General features: G+C 53.3%; 2 protein-coding genes across 2 annotated transcripts; both read right to left on the reverse strand.

Moving 5' to 3' along the window:
- Positions 1-1,648: 1,648 nt before the first annotated feature.
- BPIFA1 (BPI fold containing family A member 1) lies at positions 1,649-7,119 on the reverse strand. The gene is made up of 8 exons (XM_075527943.1): positions 6,927-7,119; positions 6,750-6,794; positions 6,418-6,577; positions 4,523-4,630; positions 4,070-4,219; positions 2,535-2,619; positions 1,967-2,030; positions 1,649-1,689 (listed from the first exon to the last, which is right to left on the reverse strand). Exons 1-8 carry the CDS (start codon positions 7,117-7,119, stop codon positions 1,649-1,651), a joined length of 846 nt encoding a protein of 281 aa, XP_075384058.1.
- A 6,669-nt stretch (positions 7,120-13,788) lies between these two features.
- Positions 13,789-18,668, reverse strand: BPIFA3 (BPI fold containing family A member 3). The gene is made up of 6 exons (XM_075527945.1): positions 18,545-18,668; positions 18,001-18,151; positions 16,494-16,601; positions 15,632-15,778; positions 14,391-14,475; positions 13,789-13,956 (listed from the first exon to the last, which is right to left on the reverse strand). The coding sequence occupies exons 1-6, from the start codon at positions 18,666-18,668 to the stop codon at positions 13,789-13,791; spliced, it is 783 nt and encodes a 260-aa protein (XP_075384060.1).
- Between the last annotated feature and the right edge of the window lie 571 nt (positions 18,669-19,239).

Raw genomic sequence — 19,239 nt, forward strand, 5'->3', positions numbered from 1 at the left:
CATGGGAAGGCAGGATGGAGCAGCAGGGCAGAGATGCATCACAGAGAACTACGGAATGGGGCAGTCGACGTGAAGATAGAACGTGGAACACTAGTGGTCACTCCTGAATGAGATGATGTGGTTTAAATCACAGGAAGACTCATGGATTTACTGCTGCCCCGCGCAGCTGAGATTTGATGGGAGAACGCAAACCCTAGTTACATTCTAGTTCTTATATCTGAGATGGAAGTGTGGTGGGTTGGATCTGATTTATTGAATCACATGGATTCAGATCTCTTAGCCAAGGTCGGGTGGTGGAGAATCCCCTAGGAAGGCTTTCTCAAGCCTCTGAACCACTTTAGACTTCTTCTTTGCCATCTTCATCGTCTCTTGCTTAGGGAACAGAAGTAGCAAAACCAGCATGGTTGGATCCAACCAAGCAAGCGAAGAGTGGTGGAAGGCTGTGTATCCACCAGCTCCCTGGACATCTCCTTCAGGGTCCCCCAACACTTCCTGCACAATGCTCCCAACTAAGGCATCATCTTCCTGTGGGGATCAGCTTAACCTTCCTGCTTCTAGTTAGCCTTGGACAACCCAACCTGAGATACGCATCGGCGTCTCTTCTGTTCCCTCACTGACACTCGCCCAACCATACCTCTTAAAACACCCCTCAATGCACCCCTTTCTCTCCTTTTGTGTAGTCGGTGCCATCATATCGGTCTAGATCATTGCATCTGCCTGTAACTCCCCTGTCCACCCTTCCTAAAGACACCAGAACAATCCCTGTGACATTTGCATACATCTGAATATCTTCCTCTTCTGTTTAAGACCTTTAAGATCCCCAGAGCAAGGTCCAAACTCTGTTCCATCTCCAGGGCCAGCCTATGTGCCTTCCAGTCATGGTGAAGAATGACACGACTCCGCAGTGCAGAGAAAGAGCAAGTTTATTGGGTGAGGATGATGGAAAGTAACACATGCCTGATGGGCAAGAGGGGGCGCAGGTCTCACAGAGAGAAGGCTACTCTGGTCCCCCAAATGGTGGCAGTGTCATTCTCTGGGGCATAGACCAGTCTTCTGTGAGTCTTGGGAAGCAGGGCAGGAAGTAAGTTGAGCAGCAGGAAATGTTTCTGTTGAGAGAAGACCCCAGCAGAATAGAGACTCAAGACCATGACGCGCACTGTCATGGGTCTATCATCAAACCTACTATCCAGAGGAAAGGAACGAGGCTGAGAGCCTGGGGCTTGGGGTCTCGTCTCTGCGCCACAGAGCCGTTCAGGTCTTGGGTCGAGGGCCTCTTTGTGTATGTGGTTGAGTGAGTGTGTTAGTCTTTGTGGCCTTGCATGTACATGTGTTTGGATGTGTGCGTTTCTGTTGGAGTGACCGTGAGTTTGTCTGGACATTTACCTGTCTGATACCTATGGAATGTGTGGTTCTCTTTAAAGCTTTGTTGTTCTATCAACATGACTGTGTATCCATGTGTCTGTCTGCATGGGTACTGGTGTCTCTTTCTGGACATCACTATCTCAGCTCCCCTGCTGCCACCTCAGAAGGACAGCCAATTCTTCCAACCCTGGATGTGTGCGTGCGTGAGTGGATGGGAGGCAGAAATCATCATGGCACACAGCAGCACTCACCGGCTCAGTGGAGGCCAGGAGCCCTCTTGGAAAACTTAGACTTTGCTAACAAATTCCACTCCATGAATCAGTAACTCTGGGGGTAAAAAATAAAAATATAAAACAAAACACACACACACACACACGTCAGAATGACGGTTTCATTGTGAGAGGGTCTAGGAATGGTCCACATTCTGCTGGGGCTGGGGCTAAGAGAGGGATGTTCTGGAGGTCCTGGACTCAGAGAGGACTGTGATCCACAAATGGGGATCCTTGGGACCAGAGTCTGGTTTGCAGGAACAAAGCTCCCTGTGGGAAATTGTTGTTCCTAGAAAGAGGGGGTGGGGGTGAGAGGGCTTGGAGTGGGTGCTTACCAATAATGGTATGTGCCATGGTGAAATCCAGGCGACTGAGAATCTCGTTGATCAGAGGGCACACCTGGAGCAGAGTGGGGCGGGGTTAGGCATAGCTGTACTTGTAGGAAGATTCTGGGGATGCTTTTGGATCGTTTTTCGCCCCCTGGAAGTGCTGGATTCTAAGCCATCCCACTGATGGAAGACGACGCACATCCACACTGGGCACACGGAGAAAAGGAAGCTTTGGGTGGCAGGACACATGAAAGGCCATGTCTACTTCCACATAGGGTTGGTTGCTTTGAAAGGGCTGATATTTTGGTTCTAGGGGGACCCAGGCATAGGCTGGGAGACTGCCAACGCAGCTCGACTGAGTTTCCTGAGACAGGAGTCAATCTATCCCACCTGCAGTATAGACAAGCACGGGGCCTGGTCCAGAACAGAAGCCAAGGATGGAAAGGAGAAATATGTAGAGATGGACATAATTTATTCAATTGAAGGGTTTGGAGCCCCTCAGCCCAAGGGCCTCTTTCAGTGTGAGAAGCTCTAAGACCAAAGGATTAGAAGAGTCTTCCTTTTGTCCACTTACCTTGCTCTGCACCAGCTCGGGAAGAACATTATCCAAAACTGCAGTGAGGCTGTCCACAAGGCTCTGGATAGGGAGGGGAGCAATTCTGAAAGAGAAAATCCACGATTCACACTGGCTCCATGAAACCTGGAGCTGCTCAGTCATCAACGAATGAAAAATCGGATCATCTTGCAGGAGGGGGAGTGCGGAGTGGGGACCCAAAGCCCATCTCTACAGGCAACTGGACATCCCCTGATAGAAGGGTCATGGGGAGGAGACAAGCCAGTCAGGGTGCAGGGTAGCAACAATGAAACATACAACTTTCCTCTAGTTCTTAAATGCTTCCTACCCCACCCCAGTATCATGATCCCAATTCTATCTTACAAATCTGGCTAGACCAGAGGATGTGCACTGTACGGATAGGAACTGGAAATACAGGGAATCCAAGACAGATGATCCCTTCAGGACCAGTGGTGAGAGTGGTGATACTGGGAGGGTGGAGGGAAAGTTGGGTAGAAAGGGTGAGCAGATTACAAGAATCTACTCCTTCCCTTGGGGATGGGCAACAAAAATGTGGGTGAAGGGAGACATCGGACAGTGTAAGACATGACAAAATAATAATAATTTATAAATTATCAAGGGTTCATGAGGGAGGAGGCAGAGGGAGGGGGAAATGAGGCGCTGATACTAGGGGCTCAAGCAGAAAGCAAATGTTTTGAGAATGATGATGGCAACAAATGTACAGATGTGCTTGACACAATGGGTGGATGTATGGATTGTGATAAGAGTTGTAGGAGCCCCCAGTAAAATGATAAAAAACAACAACAACCTGGAGTTGCTATGGAGAAGACTACATGATACCCACACCAGTCTCAACATTAAGAAACTGAACACTAAGGGGGAGTACCCTAGGGAGAGTTACACCCTACACAGCACCCAGTAGCTGTGCATGTTGATAAAACATATAGTTCTACTCTACAGTAAGTATTCATAAATATTTTTAGTATCCATAAACGAGTGAATAGTGTTTAGTATCTGACTATCATGAGGATTTATCACATGAAGTGTAATATTTGTGTTCAGTAAAATCCAGCTGTGGTCGAATGATGATTGAATATTCTGCATGTCTTAGTTTCCCTGTGTGGGGAGGTAAGGACAGTAAGTTATGACAGACTCTGTAGTTATTCTGCCGTTTACTGGGATAACGCATGCGTTACTCTAACGAGTCTACCAACAATCCCAATGTAGCTCCACATCACACATGAGCAAGCTGAGACCTAGAGTTGGAAAAACACTGTCTAGATTCACACAAGATGCTTCTCCCCCAATTCATATTAAAAGATGAGGTTTAAACTCAGATATCTTGTCTAATACAACTTAAGTGGATTGGTCTAGTTTAAGAAGGCACAAGTGACCCATTATCCATCCATCCATCCATCCATCCATCCATCCATCCATCCATCCATCCATCATCTATCCATCCAACCTTCTTCTAATCCATTAGAAGAATCCATTCCCTTGAGATCCATGGGAAGAAGTCACCACTTTGGCCTCACCCATCAAGCAAGGAAGTTTTCAGGCTGCCCAGGGAATGAGTGCAGTCTCCAAGGACCAGGTGGAGGTTCCCGTCCTTATTTCTCACGGCTAACAGTTCCGCAGTGAGGTTCAGCTTCACGTCCAGCCTCACCAGACTTCCGACCACGGGCCTGCGGAGGAGATCATCCTACTGGCATCTGACCCCACAATACTCCAAGGCAAAAAGGGATTTCCTTCTCACCCGGAAGCTCCGCCTCACCTCCCTCCCTCCAGCCCACACAGGGACTCATCTCAGTGATCCGTAGGGGTAAGTAAGACTCAGAGAGGTCAAGTGAGTTTCTCAGGGTCACTCAGCATAGCAACAAATGAGATGAAGTTGGAGGTGGAGTTCAGGACCCAATTTTTGGCTACCCATGGCCATCAGAGTCTTCCTTGGCGAACCATCATCCCATACCCCGTGGGAGCCCACTCACGTCTTCACGTTGAGAACCAGGCCCAGAGGGATGGTGACATAGAGACGATGGCCATCAGGACTCTGCACAAGGCCAAGTTCCAGCAGCTGGGGATCAGTGACTTTCACTCTGTCCAGAGAGTAGCATAGGGAGAAACATCAGTTCCTCCAGCCCCACTCAGGTCAGAAACCACCTTTGACCCAATTTGTCTCAGCTTAGAGATGGAGCTTCCCATGAGGGCTGAGGAGGAAGCAGGAAGCGAATCTTGAATCAAAAGCCACCTGAGTTCTAAATTTGAGATTAGTCTTCCCTGATCTCCCCACCGGATCAGATCTGGACACATTTCTGAATTCTCTTCCTCTCAAGTTTACGAAGGTATTTCAAAATAGAGACCATGTTTGGGTAATACTTGCCTTGTTTTATGGTCACCTCTAAAACTCTAAAACCAAGCTCACTGCCATCTAGTTGGTGCTGACTCATAACGACCCTACCGGATGGGGTAGAACTGCCCCTGTGGGCTTCCTAGATTACAACTACAGGAGTAGAAAGCTTCGTCTTTCTCTCATGCAGAGGTTTTGAACCTGCTGACCTTGCAGTTAGCAGTCCAACGAATAACCACAAGGTGTAGCAGTTATGTATGGACAGCTAACCACAAGGTCAGCAGTTCAAAGTCACCAGCCTCTCTCCATGAGAGAAAGACGAGGCTTCCTACTCCCACGAAGAGTGACCGTGTTAGACACCCACTGGGCAATTCTACCCTGTCCTACAGGGTCACTGTGAGTTGGAGCCAACTCAAGGGCAGTGAGTCTGGCTATCCTCAGATCCTTCAAAAGAAAGAGGTTAGTTTGTGTAGTTGAATTTGTGAATTGATGAGTGGATAGGTAGAGAGATGTATAGGCGGATGAGTGGAAGAGTAAATGGTTGGATAGAATGAAAGATGCAGGCGTGGATGGATATATGGGTAAGTGGGTGGTGTATGGGCACAGCCTTAAATTGTGCACAGACTTCTATGGGTAGGAGTCCCTCATCCTCTATGATAGATGAATCAACTATGTCTACCACGGGCACTTAGGGGCAGGAGGTGGGAGAGAATGGAATTGAGCATCTTCCCTGGGGCAGTGTCTAGGCCAGGTGATTTACATCTTCCTCTTTCCTCCCAATAGTCTTTCTTGGTGATGACAATCCCCATCTTACAGACAGGGAAACCAAGCCCAAAGAGACTGAGTACTACCAGCAAGTCCACGGTACCGTAGAGAGTCAGATTCAAGTCTGTCTTCAAGCCAGGGGGCAGGTGCTTAGATGGAAAGGATCTTGGAAATTGCCTGGATCCAGGCCTATCAAGGAAGCAGGTTTAAGCTTGTCCATGACTGCACTCTGGTCTCAGAGGAAACATCACATTGGGTCTTCCCATGTATGTCATGGGCTTAATCATATCACCAATATAACTGACTGTAACTGACACTTTCTGTTTACATTAAAGGTGCCATATGGTTGAAGGAATTCCACAGGGAGAGAAAATACAAGCATTAAGATGGAGTGAAAAGAGCCTTGACTTTGGGTGTGGGCGGGAAAAGCCTAATTAGATCCCCGTGAGACATCACTCTACTGTGTGAACACAGGCACTCTCTGGGGCTCAGTTTTCTCATCTGTCAAACTGGAATGATTCAATCAGCATTGAGGGGTTGTCAGGAAGAGTAGAGTGGATGTGGGGACCTAGGGTGTGCTTCAGGACTGGGGAGAGTTACTGGTACTAGTGTGCCCTACCAGATTGTGAGAAGTGTCCTAGGACTGAGTCCTCCCTGACATTCAGCACCACCCCCACCCCCCAGCCGCCTCTCCTCCTCTAGGGCTGTTGCCTGGGTCTGCCAGATCTCCAATTGAGCTGCAGCCCAGAGCCCTCTTTCAGGGCAACTTACTCGATGAGGTTGTTCAGGAGAGGGACCATTGACGTCACTTTCGAAAGCAGGCCCCCAAGCAGGCTACCGGAGTTGTCTCCTTTAGCTTTCAGCATGTCCAAGAGTGGAAGGTTTTGGAGGATGCCCAACAGGTCCCCTGAGAGCAGGCCATTGGTGAGAGCTAGATGTGGATACAGAGATCAGATCGGAGAGTTTCATTTTCACTCCCCCAACCAACCCCTGTCCCCCACATTCATCTCTGCTCTCACCTTCACCCTACTGGCTGTTTGGACACACACACACACACACACACACACACACACACACACCACCTAAAAGTTGTTAAGACTCACCACTTGTCAAGTGTGCAGGAAGATCTAGCGGAACAGAGGGCAGAGCTTGGCTCAGGGGCAGAGTCTGGTCCAGAGGCACAGCTGGCTTCAGGGACAGACCTTGACCCAGGGGCAGACCTGGGCCCAGGGTCAGACCTTGGCCCAGGGGCAGACCTTGGCCCAGGGGCAGACCTTGGCCCGGGGTCAGACCTTGGCCCAGGGACAGACCTTGGCCCAGGGGCAGACCTTGGCCCAGGGGCAGACCTTGGCCCAGGGGCAGACCTTGGCCCAGGGGCAGACCTTGGCCCAGGGGCAGGGGCAGAGCTTCTAGCAGGGCACTGGTGAGGGCCAGGAGCCCACAGAAGACAATGAAGCTCTTGGTTTGAAGCATCCTCTCTCTTGGGTGATCTGGAGAAAATGATGGGTCGGCTTTGGCAGGGGTATCAGAAGAGAATTTTCCACCCCACAGTTCCTGCTCACCTGGGGGCAGGCTGCTCCTCTGTCTGCTGCTAGAATATTCGGTCGGGGACAGTAGCAGCCACCACCCCCCCTGAGGACGCGGAGCGGTTTGCCTAGCCTGGCTCGAGGATGAGTGCTTACACGCTTTCCACACCCCTAAGATTCGGGCACTCATCCCTGCATCTCGCAGGTGGAGACGAGGCCTAGGGGATTTCGGGAATATCCCCCCAAAGTCACAAATACAGAGTGAAGGGAGGATTTGAAGCCAGCTCTGTCGGACCCAGCGGACACTGTTGAAATGAAGCGACCCCCAGATTGCCGAATCACTGCCCCCAGCCTCCTCTTTTCATACAAAGCAAATGAAGAGGTTTAAACACGTGCAGGGCCGAGGAACCAAATCGCCTCAGTCAGGCCCACCAAGCCCTTGGGTCCCAGGCCTGGGCCAGGATGGTGCGTGGAAGCCTCACTGGATACCAGGGAGGAGGAGTGGTGTCCCCAAGGCCACATGGCAAATCGAGGGTTGAACGGTGGCTGCAGGCCCGTTTCCTCTCCCTGCCCTCTCCCCCCACCCACCCGCCTTCTCCCTGGAGCGAAGGCAGTGGAGTCCCGGAGCCGCCCTGGTGGTTTGCCTTCTTTGGGAACCAGCCCCCTGCCAGATCCCATTCATCCGGTCACCGGCTGCTTTGGCAGCTGAAGGAGTCAACAGTGTCAGAAACCAGAGTTGAGACCTACCTGTTGGAAACGACTAGATGCTTTGGGCAAATTCCCAACAGCTGGCCGATGCGACCCAGACTCTTACCAGAAGGTGACTGGCTGGAATGGAAAGGCGTTGTGCCCCACCCTCTGACTCCCTCCACTGTCAATTGGGGCCTCCGCGGGGAGGGGAACTGGGGTCAGGGACTCTGAATCTTCCAGGCCACAGGCCCTTTAGGCACCCAATGGGCGTCAAGAACCCGAGTCCCAGAAGATGCTTCAAAAATGTGCCAAATGGGGTGGATAATTTCAGCAGGTTGGTGGGTAGTTCTAACTCTCATTAGCAACCTGCAGTGAGAACTCTTCCTGCTTTAGAGATTTTGATTTTGGGGGGGGGGGGTGACTGGCATTCCCCTGAGACGGTGCCAACCTGGAAAGTCTGGAAGTTCTCACTTGCGACCACCTGCTCCCACCACCATCCAATTCTCTGCTATGAAACAGCTCTGTGTTCCTGGTGTCTTAGGCAAGCAGAGTGAATGGCCGTCCACCCCCAAGCAAATGGCCAGAATGGCTTCTCTTGAAAGACCCCCCCACAATGCACACCCACCCCCAGCGGGCAGCTCTGGCAGCCCTGCCGCTTAGGCATGCTGGTGGGAGAGGAACGGGCAGGTCTCACCGGGGCTTCTCTGTGGACCTCACACTGGCCTGCTGTCCTCTCCCTTCTCTCGCTTGAGTCTGTGGAGGAGGCAACCTCTTTTATAGTGTGGGAATCAGGAAACGTGGGTTCGGATGATGGGTTTCCAGATAATTCTGAATTCTGTAATCTGGTGGTGTCTTTCAGGGCTCTCCAAAGTAAATAATTGCCAATCACATTAGCAAGTTGGACAGCTAAGCCATCGGGCCGACTAGTTCAACAGAAACACTTGAGATGGGGCTGTTACTTACGCAAGACTTTGTGGTCTCAGGGATGGGGTTGGAGACCCACAATCCGAGGTGGGGAGAGGCAACCAGCGGAGCCCAGCAGGGGCCCTCAGTCGCATATCAAGGCCCCCTTCCATGGCTAGAGGAGCCCTGTTCGTGCAGTGGTTACAGGTTGGGTTGCGAACTGCAAGGTCAGCAGTTTGAAACCACCCGCCGCTCTTCTGAGTTGGAATCGGCTCAGTGGGAGGGAGCTTGGTTTGCTTTTCCATCTCTACCCCAGTTTTTGCCTCTGATGGGGGACTCTTGAGACCAAAGTAGCAAAGAGAGTCCATCTGTACCTGAACTCCGTACATCTGGGGTGGGCACAGTTCCAGAGTAGGAGCCTCCTATTGTTGAAGTCCCTCTGGCACGAAAGCCTGAGAGCCAGGTCTGGGGCTTCCAATTCAAAGGAGGAAGCTGGGCCCGGGGGGCACAAGTGACTGGCCAGAAGAGTCAGAGCCAGAATCAGAGTTCAACTCATGACATCGTTAAGATCAGCAAAAGCAATGGCACCCACCACGTCTCGAGCCCTGGCCCCGGGCCCTGTGTGGTTTGTCCCTCAGGCATCCTCACAGCATCACGTAAGGCCAGAAGGAGCATCGCAGCTGGTGTGGTGTGACGTGGAGGCAGTCACATGCCAGGCCTGTCTGCCTCTTCTCACTGGGCTGTCTCTACACCTCTCTCTCTCTCTCGGAAGGATCCTGTGTCTCCTGGTCTCTATCTTGCCCTTGGTCTTTCTTATACCCTCCTTCCGTGAGGGATAAGACATTTGTCGCCACCCCTTGGGCCTCTGGGGTCTATTGTACAGATGGGAAAGCTGAGGCCCCGAGAGCCTGAGGTGAGTAGCAGACCCCACTCTGCAAAACCTCTCACTGTAGAAGCCAAAGAGACAGAAGGAAGTGCCTGTCTCCTGAGCACCTGCCTCTGCGTCAGGGGCTTCTCATAGTTGTCCTCAATGGGACAAGTTGGTTTTAATGTCCTGATAATTCACCTAAGGAGTCCTTGTGGCTCGATGACTTAGATGCTCAGCTCCTAACCAAAACGTTGGCAGTTGGAATCCACCCAGGGGATCTGGGAGATCCAACCTGCTCCCATCAAGTTCCCAGCCTGGGGCTTGACGGCACCTGCAACCACAAAGTATCTCAGAGGAGTCGACCGAGGCTCTCCCAGCTCATTGATTCAGCAGTCTGGGATCCTTTCTTCTTGATCCGGGAACCAAGACAAAAGGTGGAGGTTTGTTGAGTTGACCCCAATGCCTGGCAAGCCCCCAGGGCTGGCTCAGCTATCATCGTTATGGAAGCAGATTGCCAGACTTTCTTTCAAGGGCCCTCTCGATAGGCTCGACCCACCCACCTATGATTGGCAGCCAAGTGCACTGAGCGTGAGACCAGGCGGCCTTGAATTCTAAATCCGGCTCAGTTAATTACCAGCCGGGGGACTTTGGGTAAGCTGCTAGCCGTCGCTGGACTGGCTCTCCCTTTCCTCCCATCACCCAGGGCTAACCCCACCCACCTCCTAGGGCTGTGGAGGGGATTACACGGGGAAACAAAGGCAGCTCTCAGCTCTTGGCTCCGGTCTGTGTCCAGAGACCGTGACTGGCCAGATACAGATGGTCAGGGGCTGGTACGGAATCTGGGCTTCTTTCTGCACTCAATTAAACTATCCTCCTACTCCTGAGCCCATGGACACGAGTGCCCCCCGCTGCTCCTCCAGGCCCACAGCCATGGGAACCTTCAATGATAAAACAGAAGCCAAGAAACCCAAGGCGGCCCTTGAGGAAGCTACTGAGCTGTTCCAGGAGGTTCAGGAGGAAGGAGACAAAAGGTGCCTTCACTGAGAGTCTGGGCAGCCCCAAGGGGGACAGCAGCCAGCACTCCCATGTTTGCTCTTTGACTCAGGATCAGGAAGAACCCCACAATCTCCAGGCTCTTGGGGGTGGGGGAGGTGGGTGCATTTGCGTGGACGCTGGAGTTTAGGGTTGCAAATCCCCAGTGAAGCATTTCGGATTAGGGAGCTTGAATGGGAAGATGGAGACACAAGTTTCCCTTGCTCTGTTTTCCTCTGAGCTGTTGACACTTCCTTGTTTGAGCCTGTCAGTCTAGCTGAACACACATTTCATCATTTTCCCCTTGGGGTGTGGGTCAGGCGGTAGTGGGGTTACCTTGGAAGGAAGCAGGGGAAGGCTGGGGATGCCCACACAGACAGTGGTTAAGAGAGTGAGCCCTGGGGTCTAGTTGTCTGAGGGCCAGCTGGACCATTTCCTTGCTGTGTGAGCTTGGGCAAGTGATGCGATCTCTCTGAGCGTGTTTCCAAGGGTGTAACAGTGACCAGTCTTGTCAGGGGGTTGGAGTGAGGGTCTGGAGAGATGCTGCATGGACACTCTACACACCAAGGCTGGCACGTACCAAGTGCTTAAGGCACGAGTGACACTAGTATTGCTGCTATTGGCCCTGGGATTCTCAACATATCCTTTCCAAGTTCTCAGGTGGAGGAGGGTGGGAATCCACATTGAATAACTGGAGGGCCAAGAGTCGAATCATTGACTGACATTCAACCCACATTGAAGTATTCATCATAATGTAAGCATGTTCATCCTACAGAGTATTTTTTTTGCTGTAAAATGTGCATGCAAACAGAATGATTTTAAAACACACAGCAGGGAGTCCAGTGCCATTTCACGTGCTCAACGCCCCACCCCTATAACCAGCACCCAATGGAAACCCAGAAGCCCCCCGAGTCCCCACCCAGCCAGTTCCTAACCTTTCCCTGAGGGTAGCCCCTCCCGACCTCTAGCAGCAGAATGCTCTTGCTGGTGTTTGAGCTCCGTATAGTTGGGCACACCCGATACGTGCTCTTGTGTGTGCCGGACGGCTTCTTCCACTCGACACCGTGTCTCGACGGTTCACCCAGATGGTCATGTGGTTGTGGATCTGTTTCATCGCTGAGTATCCCACTGGGTGGCGGGGCCATGAGTCATTGACCCTTTCTGCTTCTGCACTCTTTGGATAGACATGTAGGAATGTTTCCCTTTGGGGTGATTCTAAACATGGACAGTTCCTGGTGGTGCTGTCGTGACAGTGCTTGGCCACTAACCAGGTCAGAGGTTGAAATCCACCAGCCGAAGAAAGATGTGACACCCAGCGTCTGTCATGAGCTACAGCCTTGGAAACCCACAGGGGCAGTTCTGCTCTGTCCTGTAGCATCGATAGGAGTTGGCGTCGACTCAGTGGCAGTGAACTTGGCTTTGGGTCTTTCTTAGGAACACTGCTGCTGTGCACATCGTTGGATATGTCTTGTGGCGCCCACGTGCGTGCCTCTCTGTGGAGTACATACTTAGTAGGGGAACTGCTGGGCCCCAGGGGAAGCATAGGGGCGGCTTCAGGAGGTACTGCCACATAGTTTTATAGAGTAGTGGTAAAATCACAAAGTCGGTGGCTCAAACCTACCAGCTAGTTGCTCCACAGGAGAGAAATGAGACCGTCTCTCATAAAGATTGAAACTCTGAGACTATGAATCAGAATTGGCTCGATGGCAGCGGGTGTGTGAAGGAGCCCTGATGGATCAGGGGTTTAAGCATTGGGCTGCTAACAGAAAGGTCAGTGGTTTCAACTCACCAGGTGCTTCATGAGAGGCGGATGAGGCAGTCTGATTCCATGAAGATTCACAGCCTCTGAAACCCTATGGATTCATTCTACTGTGGGGTCGATGTGAGTCAGAATCGACTTGATGGCGGCAGAATGGATTTACTAGTATGAAAGGCTGTCTGTAATTTTGAACCCTGAATAATTTCTCATTGTGCAGACGAGGACACGTGAGCAACAAGGTGCTTTCCCCCCAGACACAGCGGATACGTCATAGGACTGCTGATTCATGCATATAAGGAATTTCTGAGCTCATACTCAGGGCTCAGTCCCAGGCGGGAGGCTGGGGACTCATTGGTTACCAGGACAGACCTAGTTCACATCCACACTTCATGAGACTTCTAGTTGGCCGGGACATAAATGGAACTCAAATGGGTTTAGTGCCAATGTTTGTTTTTGCTTGTGCACCCTGTCACCCTTTACCCTCCCCCCCTTGGCCCCCAGGACAGTGCACAGCACACAGTGGGTGCTCAGTCAATGAGGGTTGAATGAATGAGAGAATGGACATCTCAACAGGACGCTTCTTGTGTTGCTCAGCAAATCTACAGGTTGGTTTCTCTTGGCCAACCGTAGACCAAGGCTGCTCTCTCTGTTGTTTCTGGGCTGATGGATAAACCCAGGGACATTTGGCCCCCAGATGGACCTCTAACACCCAAGTCTCGGGGCCCAGGCAGAACACCTGTCTTCTGCACTAGAGGGACTTTATTGGGGGGAGAGGACAGGAAGTCCACATGATCCGTGGTCAAGGGTTTCAGGGACAGGGGAAGCCTCACTCTGAAGGCGACTTTATGTTCCAGGACATGGCAGGTCCAAAGTCATTGTGGACAGCTAGAGGCTACTCAGTCTGGCATATAGAGGTTGGTCGGATTCATGACTGGTTGACTTGTTTTTTTTTTGAGGTAGAAGGTACCTTCTTCTGCTGCTGCAAGAAGTTAGGGCATGAGTCACCAGTGTGTCTCCCCCTCCCACCCATAGGCCCACCCTGAAGAGACTCATCCTCCATGCCAGCCAGAGACCACGGTGAGGGCACTCATATCCAGACTCTTCCCGAACCATCTACAGTTTTGTGCTTCCTGTCTTTCCTTCAATGGACAGTGAGCCCCATGAAGGCCTGGCTGTGTCATCGGCAACTGGAGTCCGGGTGGGCTCAGGTGCAGGAGGAGCCAGTGGTTCCTACTGGGTTGGCTGGGAGATCTTGGGACAAGCTCCAATCTCTGCTAACCTGAGGTTTGCGTGGATCGGGAGGGGTCCCCTCGGGTGTCCTAACTCTCCCAGGGGGCAGTCTGGTTATCAGGAGTTGCTCACCGCTAAAGTGTTTTCAGAGCACGTGCTTCTGGCTCCGGGGGGAGGCACTTCTTCGAGCCACTGGCCATGCCCAGGCAGTCCTTCCTGTGCGGACACAGGCACTCACCCAGCAGACTTTTCAACAGTTTCACATCCAACTGTCTGAGGATTTCTTCCATCAGAGGACATACCTGGAGCCCCAGCAGAGAGAAGCATCAGGCCACGGGCTGGGCAGAGGAGGGCCTACGGTGGAAGGTGTTGACTGAACTAGAGGCCCCTCAGGAATTGTGACCGAGTGGCTCCCTTACATGGAGCCCTGATTGCCGACTAGGTGTCACGCAGGCCAGCCCTGCGCAGCATTTCCCCGAATCCTCGCAGCAACCCTGTGAAGTAGCACTGCGGTCCTTCCGTGCGACCGCCGGGGAAGCGGGCACTCAGGGAGGCCAGGTGCCCCGCCCAAGGAGGCGCACCCAGTAGATAGACGGCGGCACTGTCATTAGAACTGATTGGACTTCCAAAGCCCAGGATAGAACTTGATCTTAACGGCCCACCTCTGTGCTCAGATCCTCAAACTCAACGATGTCCAAGGGGAATGCACTTTCCACTCCTCCCCCACCAGCGTTACCTGACTTGCTACTAGCTGTGGAATCACTTTCTCCAGGTTCTCCCGGAGTTTGCTGAGAAGACTTTGCGCCTTGGGCGGGACATCCCTAGAGAGAAAGGTGGGTGCACAGAACAGATAAACACCAGGCGCTGGCCCGAGTCCACCTGACAGGGCCATCTCGTCCCCACTCAGTCCTGCGCGAGGGGTGTCCCTGCCTGCAGGTCGGAAGATTCACTCAGAGAGGTGCTGTAACTTGCCCCCAGTCACACAGCTAGTAAGTGCTGATTGGACGAGAACAATGTCTGCAAGTGCCCCAGAGGCCCCAGTCTCCCCCACCCTCCCAGAGACCACCCAGAGGGAGGGGGTGAGTTGGGGTGAGGTGGGGCGGGTGGCTCTAGGCACTCGGCAACGTCTGAGGAGTACATGGTGGGGCTTCCGCTGAGGACTTCGCTGTCTTCGTTGGGTTGGGCTGGAGAGTTACATCAGGGGCAGCCTTTGCCCTGGAGAGATTCAGTCTGTTGAGGTGGACAGACTCTCTCAGCTCATCGACAGCTCTTCCGTGTTCTCTAGTCTGTCTGTTTTGCTCACTCGCGTGGCCCTAGCACGGAGTTCAGCTCCGAGTAGCCTAGGAGCTCAGCAAGCCGTCGTTGACTGAACGTGGTGGAAGGGTTGGAGGGAAGGAGGGAAGGGCACTCCAGGCACAGGGATTGTCACGGGCAAAGGCAAGGTGGGGTGAAATCCGGGGCTGCAGCTCGAGGCAGGGAGACACCTTGGAGGCTGGGCCCCTTATCCTGAGAGCGCTGGAGACCCCTTGGAGGGCTTGCACAAGGGGCTGGGACTTGGCCCTGTCTCTGCCTCAGGAGGTTACTTCTTGCTGCAGGGGAAGGAATGGAGTGGAGGAGGTGAGCTCTGTGTCCGGGAAGCCCTGGAGGAGGCTCCAGCATCGGTCCAGGCAACCAGCTGACCGAGCCAGGGCAGTAGCTCTTGAGATGATGAGCAGGGAGGAGCAGAGGGTTGCCGGCGGTCGTGGATGGGAGCCAGTGTGAGGGGGTTTGCGGAGAGGGAAAAGAGTCTGGCTCTGGATAGGGTGGCAGGGCCATCACTGGGATAGGGGTGTGGGAGAAGCAGCAGATCCCAAGGGAAAGGGATCTGCTTTGGGCCGATACTGGAGGTGGCTGGAGAAATGAGGCTGTAGCTAGAGCGGAGAGGAAGGGGCCCCAGGATTGGGGGTGGGGGGACAGGTGACAGCACGGGGGGCTTACTCAATTAGGAGCATGCCGACACTGTTGGGCTTCACGCAGCAATTTCCTATCACCAGATCCCTCCGGCCAAACTCATCTTTCTGCAGCCAGAATTCCACAGTGAGGTCCATGCGTGTGCGCAGCGGTATGATCTTGCCGTTGAAGGGCCTGGGTAGGAGAAGCGGAGTAGGGAGGCGGGGGTGGTGGGGAGAGGAGGAGGAGGGAGAGGAGACAGAGGAAGAGGAGGAGGAGGTGGGAGCAGCCAACATGAAGAGTGGTTCACTGGCATTGGCAAAGGTAGCCATGATCCACTGCCAGGACCTCCCCTTGCCCTCTGAGCCCTTTCAACAGCGCAGTGAGGCTGCATGTGGCCCCGTGTGAAGTCCTCCAGTCAGGGATTAAGGGGGAAACCGGGATTAGCCAGAGGGGCCTTTAGAAATTCAAAAGTTGAGAATTAATCTCAAGTTTCAAACCTTTACCCTGCAGTAAATGCCCTCCTTTTCCTTGGACCCAGGAGAGGTGGAACCAGAGGAAGGAAACGTGTGTGACCAAGCAATCAGGTGCCGAAGAATCATTTGCCCGCTTCCCTCTTTTTAGAAATCAGGTAGGTTTAAGTGAGCACACGTTTTCCCGCCACTGTCTAACCATCTCCACCCACATTCAGAGGAAGAAACCAGGGTTCAGAGAGGTGAAGTGATTTGTGCAAGGACACACAGCGAGGGTGGATGGAAGTCAGAATTGAAGCCAGGTTGGGCTCAGAAAGTCCTTCATTCCTAGTTTGCCCAGTTCTGTACCATCCCGCCCCCCCCGCCCCCCACCATCTCCTGGGGGTCCCCAGGGCAGAAGAGCAATCCTCAGCAGGCCCTGCCTTCGTAGGACTCACAGTCTAAATAGCAAGTCAAATTCAAGTGCGATGCTGGCGGAGAACCACTCCTTATGGGCAGACATTTGAATCTCGCCGCAGTCCATGTGAACGTTGGTGATATTGATGCTGCACAAGGGAAGAGCGGGGGCCCGGAGTGAGTGAGGACCCTGAGACAGGCAAGGCAAAGAGACTCTAACAATGGGAACTAATTCCCACTGGCTATCTTACAGGTTCATGGTCAAGAGCTCCCAGCTGGAGCCCTGGGCTGACAGTTCTCCCTGAATGCCACCCCCACTGTCAGTCTTACACACTGACTTTTATGACCCACAGTCAGCTGTGAGTAAGACCCCCCACTCTCCGACGGAAACTCGCCCCAGGAAATGGTCCATCACCCACCTAGCCCAGGCCCCAACCCGGGAGCTGACTTTGACTTCTCTGCATCCCTCTCCCTTCACCCAGCCCATCAGGAAATCTTGCTGGTTCCGTCTGCAAAATGATCACATTTGGTCACTTTCCACCACTACCTTTCCTCTGACCTGGTCCAGGTGACCACCATCACACCCTGCTGGGTGATGGTCCAGTCTTGGGCTACCTGTGCCATTTTGGCCTCACTATGAACATTCGTTATGAGTCAGAATTGACTTGATGGCAGTGAGTTTTGACTCATTGTGATAGGACATCCTGGGGGTGCTGTGGGTTAGACACTGGGCTGCTAACTACTAGGTTGGTGGTTCAAAGCCATCTGTTGCTCTGTGGGTGAAAGATGAGGTTGTCTTCTCCAGTAACCCTATACAGGGTTATTATGAACTAGGATCAACTTGATGCCGGGGGTTGTATGTTGCATGGTTTTGTTTTGCTTTTAACCAATAATTGTACGTCTGTTAAGTTGCTGGGCGGTGCAAATGGTTGACATGACTGGCAGCTGCCTCAAATACTAGTAGTTCCAATCCACCCAGTGTGGCTCAGAAGAAAGGACTGACGATCCGCTTTTGAAAAGTCGGTCCTTGGAAACCCTGCAGCCCACGGTTCTGTTCTGACAGACGTGAGGCTGCTGAGAGTTGGAGCCACTGGCTTTGGCTTTTGTGCTGTCCGGTGAAGAATTCCACACAGGTCCTCAACTCAGAACAACTCCCAGAGGGGACAATGGATGCACTCGGACTGCTTAGATGCTTTGCCCCCTGGACACACAGCTTTCAAGCACTAGGGTGGACCCAGTCCTGGCTCGCTTGCTACCCCAGATGTTTATCCAGGGGCTGCTCTGGCACCTAGAATGGTCCCAATTTCCCCAGGTTGGTGGCAGTGTCAGGATTGGAAGCCAGACTCCTGAGCCTTCATTTCCATCTCCCTGCTGGACTGTCTCCCTGGAAGACCCTTTGAGTCCCTTTGGCTCCTCCATTTCCCCTCGCCCCGGCACTTCCTCTCTCCCTCTTTTCAGCAGCCTGACCCCCGGCTCAGCCCAGTGGGCCCTTTCTGCCCTTGACACCTATGGGGTGCCCCAGGGTCCCGGTGGGCTTCCGACTCTCACCTGTCTTCCTCCTGCTGCTGGAGGCCTGTGCTGCCGATGAGCCAGCCCACCATGCCGGCCGGCCCGTGCTCCGACGTGTTCAGGCTGCTGAGCAGTTGGAGGTTTTGGACCCGGCTCTCGGCGTGGAGTCTCGTGAGGCCCTGGGCAATAACTGAACACAGACACATAGTCAGTGGCCTGGCACGGGGCTGTGGGAAGAGTGGGCTCTGCCGTCCTTGGCTTGTCCCTGCAGGCGTGGTGATCCCTGGCCTGTGAAATCGCACCCTTGAGAAATTGAGCAGAGGGCCCCAGCAGAGGTGCTGGCAGGCTCTGGCGGTTCAGAAGGAGACACCTGGGGTTTCCCGTTTGCACTGTGCTGCACCTGCGGGGATGGGATATGGGACAAGGTGGGCATGGGGGATCACAAAATCTTAAACAGAAGAGGAGCCTGGCAGTGACTCCTGGTGGTAATAACTGGAAAAAAAAAAAAGAGAAAATGGTGGGGCCCAGGCGACCTTCCCTCCTGTCCCCGAGGACAGCAGGCAGAGCAAGGGCTGCGGCTTACTTCTTGCCAGGGTGGGCCTGCTCTCTAGGTGGGCCTCGGTCAGGCCTGACCCGGGCTGCTTGGGCAGGATGGACAGCAGGGGCAGCAGTCCCAGGAGAATGAGGGGCTTCCAGAGTGGGGCCATCTTGGGAGCCAGGAGGACCTCCAGGTACCAGAAAGGGTCAGCTGGGGCCCAGGCAGATGTCTGCAGCACCGCTGGATGGGCTCATGGTTCGCTGCAGGCAATGGCATCCGAGTGAGTCAACAGTTGGTTGCTCTGGGCTGTGGCAGCCTCCACCAGGGTCTGCTCACATGGTGGGTGCGTCAGGCGGTGCCCGGGGCGGGACAGAGGCTGGGGCTCCACAGGGAGGCTTTGTTGCTGGGAGACGCTCAGCAGAGCCCACTGTTGGGTCATCCAGCTGCAGTCCTGTCCTGATGCAGACACAGGAGGGACACTGGTGGACACCAGTGAATCCATGAGTGGGTGGATGGATGAGTCCAAGAGAGCGACTGGCTCTGGGCTCTCCCATTGGCTCAGGACGTTTCTTAAGGGCCAGAGCATCCTTGACCCCCACCTGGATGCTTGCTAGAAACGAAATGCCAGTGAATGTTTCTTGAGCGACCAAATGCCTGAGGGAAGGAGGGACTGAGGAGGGCTCTTCTCTCCATCTCCCCCCAAACACTGTGAGTTTCTGGAGGACAAGTCTCATTCATCC

The sequence above is a fragment of the Tenrec ecaudatus genome, chromosome 12, assembly GCF_050624435.1.
Source record: "Tenrec ecaudatus isolate mTenEca1 chromosome 12, mTenEca1.hap1, whole genome shotgun sequence".
In the NCBI taxonomy this organism is placed as follows: Eukaryota; Metazoa; Chordata; class Mammalia; order Afrosoricida; family Tenrecidae; genus Tenrec; species Tenrec ecaudatus.

Coding starts and splice junctions, on each gene's coding strand:
- BPIFA1 (XM_075527943.1), bottom strand. CDS start 7,119: ATGCTTCAAACCAAGAGCTTCATTGTCTTCTGTGGGCTCCTGGCCCTC. Junction 4,220..4,522: donor CTGGTTCTCAACGTGAAGAC/GTGAGTGGGCTC, acceptor TCTCCTCCGCAG/GCCCGTGGTCGGAAGTCTGG. Junction 1,690..1,966: donor CATGGCACATACCATTATTG/GTAAGCACCCAC, acceptor TTTTACCCCCAG/AGTTACTGATTCATGGAGTG.
- BPIFA3 (XM_075527945.1), bottom strand. CDS start 18,668: ATGGCCCCACTCTGGAAGCCCCTCATTCTCCTGGGACTGCTGCCCCTG. Junction 18,152..18,544: donor CAGGCCCACCCTGGCAAGAA/GTAAGCCGCAGC, acceptor GTCTGTGTTCAG/TTATTGCCCAGGGCCTCACG. Junction 16,602..18,000: donor CAGCAGCAGGAGGAAGACAG/GTGAGAGTCGGA, acceptor TCCCTTGTGCAG/CATCAATATCACCAACGTTC.